This window comes from Mya arenaria, chromosome 7 (assembly GCF_026914265.1).
Source record: "Mya arenaria isolate MELC-2E11 chromosome 7, ASM2691426v1".
NCBI classification, from domain to species: Eukaryota; Metazoa; Mollusca; class Bivalvia; order Myida; family Myidae; genus Mya; species Mya arenaria.
In genome coordinates this window covers 17,105,104-17,114,352 of record NC_069128.1, presented here as the reverse complement: position 1 = coordinate 17,114,352, position 9,249 = coordinate 17,105,104, and the positions used below count along the sequence as shown (strand labels likewise).

Sequence of the window (9,249 nt, the reverse complement as noted above, 5' to 3'; positions counted from 1 at the left end):
AAAGAATGACGGTGATTTACTATCGTCACATAGGGAAGAAATACTGTGTTTTCTGCACCCTTCTTTCAAATTAAACTCGGTATTCTTCATAAGAACCATAGTTCAATTAATTATCCTTTTTGGTATATTTAAACAACTATTTCAAATGTGGTAAATCTTATTTGGGAGTAAGAGTGCATATTTAAGGATTGATGGCCGTGACGTCTTCAAAATGAATAACCAACTACATACTAATCACAGACGACAAACATGTCCGTATATAGTAAAAGTATCGCGCGATTTTAGACCTTCATAATAGCATATGCCGTGTGCACATGTAAAGATAGTGATGCCAGTGAAGTAAACATGCAACAGATTATGCAATGTCCATTTGACACATTGTTTTATGTGTCAACTAACTTGTCTGATTTTCGAAAACAACAACGTTTTCGATAAAGTGACATAGCGCTGTTGGCGATGCGCAGAGGTGGGTAGGAGTCTGGCAAAAAAGAAACGGCACATCTCAAGAACCGTTCAATGTATGTGAAGCAAGACCTATCGCTTTGGCTAAATAACTTAGACTTAACAACTTTGACTTATGATTTATGACCAATGAGGTAAATGCATAAGCTTTGCCGTTCGCTTGCTGTGCCCCTGTTTGTTTAGTGTGTGCGCGCGTGCGTGCCTGCGTGTGTATGCGTGTGCGTGTGCGTGTGTGTGTGTGTGTTTTAAGAGTAGCGTTGTAATTTATTTAGACTTAAACAATGTATACATATTTTGTATGTGTGTGCATGTACAAGGAATGGCATGACACTTGATCAAGAGTAGCATGCGTGTACTTCGGAATTCCATTTTAAGTATGACAACGAGTTTGAACCAGCCTTTCCCTGTTTGAAAATATGGCAAACATCCAATCGAGCCTGTGTAAGGCCACCTATAAGTAATAGTTGGTATTTAATTTTCCTTTGCCTGGCTTTTTTGACATTTGTTTGCCCTAGTCCGGATACAGCCAGGATGTTAAGCAAGAAAAATAGGTTGTCGCGATTTTCTTCGATACTAGACAGAGCGCATGGGCGAACCGCTAAAGAACCAACCCATTAATTTATTCATTGAAATGTAAGTGGCAGGAGATAAGTGGCTGCGGCCGCGTTAGGCAGTCGCCCGCTAAAAGCATGTACTCTATATAGTTAAAACGTACGAGATGAATAAGGAGTGGCCGGTTAGTACAAGTGACCACTTAATACAGGAGGCAGTCCGACAAGTTTTACAGTGCAATGGCCTGATCAAGTCATTTTTTTCGGTCTGCAAACAAACATTTTTAATGAACGGTCGGGCGTCAGATATATGTTGACTAACAGAAATTTCGGTATGGCGAAAACAAAAGACCACGTTAATGACTTACCATGAAACAATTTTTTGCCACAAATTTCGAAATCTGACATTAATGGTCTTATCTCTAGATTGTGAGTGTATAAATAGCCGTCGTGAAACTAGAGTTCGTTATTCTAGTGTTCTGAACTCTACAAGAACTATACTCAGCGATTTAAGGTAATGTGCTGTCATTTTAGAATTTCATGGTTAAAATCGATAAGTGTTCACTTGAATGAAAAATGTACTGTGCATGGCGCAACAAAATGATTGTTGTGAAATTCAAATTTTAAATTGCTTTACTAAAAATATAGTTTATTCACTAGCGGTAACTTATTATTTCTACACTTGGAGAACCTGCGCTATGTTACACAAGAGCTCTGTTTGGACACACACCTAGTTGCTTTAGGTTGTCCGGTTAGCGCAGTGGCTAGCGCACTCGCTTCTCACCTAGGAGACCCAGGGTCAATTCCAGGCTCGGGCGCATGTGGGTTTGATTCGTGGTCACCAAGCCGGACAAGTGGGTTTTCTCCGTGTTTCCCCTACAACACAAGACCACACGCTCGCGTAAAATCTGGCCAACGAGAGTGATATAATGTTGTAATAACTTGATTCACAATCGTTGTAAAATAAACATGCTTAAACTAAGTTACTTTAATGTAGCGGGCAAATAGTTGTGTACGGGCGTAGGTTGTGTCACCCTATTTTGCTCGGGGAACTATGTGGATAGAATACGCTATATTACTCACATCCCAAAAGAAGTGAAACGGGTTGCGAAACAGGTAAGTGGTCACCATATCGCCTGTTCTCCAGTGTGTTGCAAGATGACACTTAGTGTCCGAGCTGAACATCGCAGATATTACCAATAAAACAATGTATAAAACCGCGTTGACGTTACGTATTCATACATATAATATATACTATACTAAATACTTGTTCATTATTTGTATCGTTAGTGACGTCACGTCACCGCCTTATTTTCCTTGTATCCAACGACAATCATTTTTGTATACCAGTGATGATGCTATGCGTACTAGATTTATTATTTTTAGATTTATCATTATCAAACCTCTGATGAATGAGAATGACGACAATATATTAAACCATTCGGAACTCCTCGGCCATTTATTTTCGATAAAAATGGCCGAGGAGTTCCGAATGTTTGTTAAACAAGAAAGTAGAAATAGTCAATTGCGCTGTCCTCTGACAGCTCTAGTTTCGTTTTCTTAACACTAGTTATAACAATCGTTAATCAATGCGGTACAGGTAAAATCGACTCAACACAAGAAAATATGCTGAAGCTGATATGTCTGGCTGTTTTGGCCTGTGGGGCATACGCGATAGTGTGCCCGCCCAACATCTGCGACACCATGGACTGCGCCGCAATGGACAGTTGTAACGGATTGGTGAAAAAGAACGGAGGGTTTTGTGGATGCTGCGACAGCTGTATCACTCAGCTTGGTAGGTGTGTTTTTTGCAAAGCCAGGATTCGTTTGTACGCCAATGCTTACATGGATAAATGAGGCTGGCTTAGATTAGTTTACTACATAATAAATATGTAAATAGTCAAAAAGTGTTAATTTATCGGTTTCCCGATATCGTTTTTAGGTTATCATCCGTTATTAAACGGTCGGTGACACTATCGACCCGGTAGGGCAATATCGGCCCTCGAATGAACGGGTGTTGATAGAACCGGATGTGATCTATCGACTGAGCACAGCAACATCGTTTGAGATTATGGATTTCATGAAATAACATAAGCTTGCCGGAGATGACCGAATAGTAACCTCATAGATGGCAATCTTAACCCTAACGATTTACATTTCGTTAACATAGGTTCCATGCTTTACCAACACCCCGCCCCTTTGACTTCGGATACCCTTACTTAATATTATCTACGCCTATGCAAGTGGAAATGTGTGTTCTTTAAATTTCAGAATAAAAAATATTTATAAAATGCTTGGGGTGTTGTTTTTTTCAGTGGAAGGAGACGCGTGCAGTACTTTCCTCCTGTTGGGGGTGCCCTCCACTGAATCCTGTGGGGACGGACTGTACTGTGACCAGCACACACACCGATGCCACCCGATCGTTAAGCGGGATCTTGGTATGTGGGGCGGGGTTAGGGTTGGGTGTAAAAGTAGGTAAGGGGCTATTTAACAGTTATCTTAATGTCCCACCACCGACAATGTTGAGTTGACTCTATTATAACCAGCACACACACACGCACACGCGCACGCGCACGCGCGCACGCACACGCACACACACACACATTCCAAATCAGTACAAACACATGTATAACAAACATAGATTTTGAGTTGTAATTATATTAAAATGTCATAGCATAACTTTTTAAACAATATCAAAGGACTGAATGGTCATATTTTAGTGTCCAAGCTATGACACGAAGACCTGTGGATTTTGAAAAAAAGACAATTCAATATGTTAAAACTGAACATACTAGGAAGTCTATCAGTTTACATTTTTGATGCTTTTTTAAGGGGGCACCAAGTTACTCATAAAGGGAATTTCTGCCGAATTTTGACACGCAATTAATGGATGTAATCGACTTTGCTGATAGTAGCTATGTGCTACTTATTTACGAAGTTCGTGTCAGGATAAATGTTGACCTTAAATGCACTTATAAGGCCGTGGAACTTTATCTTATCTTTGTGATCCCTCATGTACGGATCGCACCATTTGGACGATTGTACATGTGTCATTGTGTGGAACAAGTTGCATGCATTTAGCACAGGTATTTTTAGCCTGCATGCTGTGACACAATGATTCCGCCACAAAAACTACAAACAGGACAGCCCGAGAACGACATGATACTAATGACGACGACAGCAACAGTAGTAGCAACAGCGACAACAACGGCATTGTCAAACAGCATAATTTAAACTGTACATTTATACACGACCATTTATTTATAACACAAACATGAACACCACGTGCATTACAATACATAAATCATGACTATGATTAAATTGACCTCTTTCAGATAAAATCCAAACCTTTCCCTCAATATATATTTCACACTAGTATTTCTCCCCATTTCCGTTCACCAGACCGATGCGCACATGAGCTGGCGGATATTAATGCACTTCTCCCTGACTCTCAGCATATGTTTCTTCGATTAGATATGAAATCCGCATTTTAACCTCATTAGATATTTCACAGTGTTGATGTTCCGTGTCCGGTCACCGGGCCAATGCGCAGAGAAACTGTTAAAGGGAATACACAATTCAAAATTGTCCAAGCGAACAGAAAATGGCGGATAGGAATGAACAGCTCACTGCTTTTCAGCATATGTTTTTTGGTTAAATATAAAAAGTACACACACTATTTCCCAAGTACACAATTAACACTGCTTTTGTTTTTCATTTCCGGTCACCAGGCCCATGCGCACAGAGGCTGGCGGAAGTAAATGCTCAGCTCGATGCCTCTCAGCATATGTTGCTTGGATTAGAGAAGCCACACTGTGACACCAATGGTAACTACCTCGGAATGCAGTTCTCTGGATCCCAGTGAGTACGCTGTATTCTAATCGTAACAACTCGGCCATCTCCGGCAAGGTTCGAGATGTATTATGTTGGATAATGGCCGTGGTGTTCCGATTGTTTGTATTCGACTAGCGTTGGTTTAGGTGGGATTTGGGAGGGGTGGCGGTTACTTGAACATTTGTAAGTCAATATCTGTGATAATTTTTATAAATACACGACAATGTACCATTAAAGATGCCCTCTAACTCCAAAATATGATTTACCAAAATTAACATAATTGTTTTAGTACATACCAAACAAATATATGAATAAATGTCGAAAACAATGGTTTTTATGAAGTATACCGAGTTAAATTTGAACTAAAGGTGCAGAAAACACGGTATTATGAGACTATAGTAGATCGAAGTTATTCTTTCTGCACCATGCATTTGATATTTTTGCATTTTCAGCTATTAATCTATTGCAATCTTGATATTAATAATTAATATTTTCCATAAATGCATTATTTAGGAAGTAGTGAAAGGTGTATCACTCAAAAGTTATGTTTGTTATACATGTGTATGCATTGATTTTGAATAAGAGTGTCACTTTAACCATTCTTTTAACCCTCAAGGGCTTACTGTGTGACGGAGGATGGCACCATGATTAACGGTTACATGGTCAACAGGTGGGAAACAGGGGATAGCATGACTTGTCGTAAGTGTAGTTTACCAACAAACTCAGTGTGTGTATACCACGTGAAAAAATACGTCGTAAATGCTACGTCGGAAGGCAATGTTATTATGAAAAAGAAAAAGAAAATGAAGTCTTTAAACAAAGATAACTTTACTATTTATTCACCATTTTTTTATGAAACATAGCGCAGTCTACGCCACTAACATAGCTCCGCCTTTGTTCTTTCCAAGAGTTTGATTGAATGTTCAATTTCTTAAAACACTTCGTCAAACCTTTTCACAAAACCACCGCCTGATGGAGCACTGTAAAAACATCATTTGGAAACAGTTGTTTCGAAGTGTTTGAGGCAACTAATCACCTCATCAAACCCAGGTAATTCAACGAAGACGGGTCTCTTTGAGCGGCATAGACTGTCCTTTGTTTCACTTTAAATGTTGAAGAAGAAAAGTTATCCTTGTTTTAAGTCGTTATTCGAAGCAAAATGTTGCCTTCCGAAGAAGGATTTGTGACGTAATTAATCATAATTAATATATATGAGAGCCCGGTTAGCTCAATCGGTAGAGCGTTGGACTGTGAATCGGACATCCCGGGTTCGATTCCCGGGCGGACCAGGTCATTTCTGTTGTGATTGGTTATGAAATCCTTTCTACGACCATTCGCACTGTACCACTGCCCCTGGCATGTACAGAAGTTGTCAGTTTCTTGCAGAGGTGAAGGCACCTAGTACTGGTTAACCGCCTGATAGTCTGCCCGGGATAGGTTTGCGGTGTTTGAACTGTCACTCTGGGACCCTTCAATGTGCTCACGCCGGGACCCGGAGTATAAACTACTAACACCACCAGTAGCTTGATAAAAATGTTTTTTGGAACCGTGCAGGCGCGTAGCTGCCTATACGCGAGTATGCGGCTGACTCCACATGATTCTGACAAAAAGATCAGCCAAAGTTGCACTATACGTACTTGACTACATGATCCTAAAACTGTCCATTTTTTCAGTACTAAATAAAGTACCTCAGAACGCCCAGAATGCACCAGATTGCACCATGGTTTTCAACATTTTCCGAGGGGGTATGCCCCTAAACACCCTAGCACAATTTAAATCCACATCAATAGAGGGCTAGCTTGTAAACTTTGTCTATTCGGAGAAAAGTTGGTATTTAAAATCAATGTTTTAAATATAGTCAGCGCTCTCGTATGCGCCGACTCCTGATACCGTATATACTCACCCACAAGGATAAGTATATGCTAGTGGATATTTTAACCTTTATTGAAAACATTGGAAATATCCCGTGGTAGTGTCAATCAATCAATCACATTATATTATAGCCTTTTGATGAAACGCGTTATTAACGATTTTCAAACTGTCAGACTTCAAAGACAATATTTGAGCATAAAGAGCTACATGTGTATCTAGTATCAAAATTTGTTTGAGAGTTCAAACCGTCAGTATTGTAGCGTAACCGCATATTTGCACGATTACCGCCCTTGGTTATAAATTGGCCATTTCCGTTAACAAATTAGTTTTATATTTTAGACTTGTTTATTCCATACAAATGTTTTATTAGCGACAGTAATAATTAAAGGAATTATGTTAAACGTTATATATTAATCGGGAGTTGTTTTTATAAAGAGTATTAGTAAAAATAAAGCTGTCTCCCTTCAAGTTTTCGCAAAGTGGAATATACCCGTTTTACCCATCTTAATAATGAACTCGTCCGCCCGGTGAGTATATAAGCGCGTCACTCAGCTGAAATAGTCATTTTGTGTTTGACCGCCGTCGGAATGATATCAAGCTGTAAACGGAAATCATCTTTTGAAGCCAAATAATTAGATTCTTGACCTTCTGGCTGTTAAGTATTGAACACAGAGCATCGCGATCTGTGGGATATAAAGGCACCAGAAACTTGACATCTATAGGGCTATCTAGCGTTCCAATTCAAGTAGCCAGATACATAGAGCATTGCTATCTAGTCTGGTGAACGGAGCTGGTGGCTAGAAACTCTAGTAAGCCTCATACCTTGCATCTACGTTGGCCACAGGGCATTGCGATCTGTGCGTTAACAAAGGTTCAGGTATTTTGCATCGCCAATAAACAAGCTCTCGTAAGAGAAAGTCATTCATCATTTAAGTGACTGAACTTTATATAAACCAATGACTAATCTTTGAACCCTGATTATTTGGTTGATTATGTTTTAACTAACCAATCATTTTTCGAATAATTTGTTTTAATCATAAGGCAAAGTAGCCTGAGGAAAATTTATATAAGAGCGATCCATATAAGCTTTACGACACCGATTGAACATACAGCCGGCACGTTACAATATCTTAGTTTTAACATTCCTAATGATGTGCCACACTTTATTTATTTATTTACACTTTTAAAAAAGTGTTGTGCATTTAAATTACCAGTTAAAGTTGGCAATTGGATAATACAACGTTGGCAGCATTGCCCTTATCAAGAGTATTGTGTTTTTTTATTCGATTGTTTTAAAGCTGCACTCTCACAGATTTACCGTTTTTCCATTACCAACTTTCCGTAAATATCTGCAAGCCAGTGATGAAAGACTATTGACAAAATATCAGATCGCAGATTTTCATATTTCCATTCCAAATTTAATGTTTTGTCATCAGTCTTTTATCACTGGTTTTCAGATATTTACGCAAAAAAACTGCTCGTTCCAAGACAAAAAAAAAAAAGTTGTCTAAACGTTCAATCTGTGAGAGTGCAGCTTTAAGTGATATTGTGGTCAATGTAGTACAATTGATCAGCAGAAAAATTATGCCATTAAGTATTTTATAATTCTCATAAACAAACACGTATAAACTCTCTTTTGCAATGAAGTGAGAAACATATTGAGTATTTATTTTCCCCAGAGTGCGCTCGTGACCAGTACAAATACATGCAGTCAGGGCTGATCGGCAAGATGTTCAACTGTGCTCCCAACGGTAACTACGCCTCGGTAGGATGTACCGGGTCTGTGTGCTACTGCATTGACCAGAGTGGAAACCAAGTGGGTGTCTCAACAATTCCCATTGGTCAACAGGATGCTCTTAACTGCTAGGTTTGTATGCACTTTGTATACATTTATCTATATGGTACCGGTTACTTCGCATCGGAAAGATGTACCGGATTTATGTACATGTATTACGGTCCGGACAAGAGTGGTAAACAAGTGAGTGATTGGTAAACAGTATGCGTTTTACAATCGTAACAACTCGGCCATCTTCGGCAAGCTTCGAGATAGCCAATTCCTGTTTGATACTGGTCGAGGTTTCCGATTGATGCGTTTTACTGCTATCTACATATGTAGATAATTGTAAATATTTAGCTATGGTAACGTCTAATACGCATCGGTACATGTAACTTTACATGTATGACCCAGTTAAATTATATGGTCGATGTGCTCCTGCGTATGCATTAAGCTTACTATAGTACCTTTATTATTATGTCGTACGTGAACACTTTATTTTTATTAAATTCCCACACACATTAACTGTTAAATATGTGTAAGATATAAAGAAGTTGCAAATGGCAATGCTTTATATTTATTTAGATTTGATAAATTTTGTTTCTGAGAACTTCTCAGTATATTGAACGGTGTAATTTCTCTATGACTTTTATATTATTCTCTTGAATTTCGCTTTCAGGGATAAGAGATAAAAGCGCCTCTGCAGCAATAAAAGCCCTATACAGTGGAATTTCGAAAATAAACTATACACTTTTA

The 9,249-nt window shown here is 38.9% G+C and overlaps 1 protein-coding gene and 1 non-coding gene across 2 annotated transcripts; both read left to right on the top strand.

Annotated features, from left to right (window-relative positions):
• The first annotated feature begins 1,431 nt into the window (after positions 1-1,431).
• On the top strand, positions 1,432-9,249 carry LOC128240908 (uncharacterized). The gene is made up of 7 exons (XM_052957898.1): positions 1,432-1,527; positions 2,614-2,808; positions 3,329-3,451; positions 4,745-4,874; positions 5,464-5,546; positions 8,399-8,586; positions 9,173-9,249. Exons 2-6 carry the CDS (start codon positions 2,640-2,642, stop codon positions 8,584-8,586), a joined length of 693 nt encoding a protein of 230 aa, XP_052813858.1. The 5' UTR covers positions 1,432-1,527; positions 2,614-2,639; the 3' UTR covers positions 9,173-9,249.
• Positions 6,065-6,141, top strand: Trnah-gug (transfer RNA histidin (anticodon GUG)). Its single transcript has one exon. It is a non-coding gene; the product is annotated as a tRNA-His (tRNA).

What these genes read in the sequence shown, in the direction of transcription:
- LOC128240908 (XM_052957898.1), top strand. Translation starts at nt 2,640, where the DNA reads ATGCTGAAGCTGATATGTCTGGCTGTTTTGGCCTGTGGGGCATACGCG. An exon ending in ATGCAGTTCTCTGGATCCCA is followed by an intron (nt 4,875 to 5,463) that starts GTGAGTACGCTG and finishes TTAACCCTCAAG; the next exon opens with GGCTTACTGTGTGACGGAGG. An exon ending in AGGGGATAGCATGACTTGTC is followed by an intron (nt 5,547 to 8,398) that starts GTAAGTGTAGTT and finishes TATTTTCCCCAG; the next exon opens with AGTGCGCTCGTGACCAGTAC.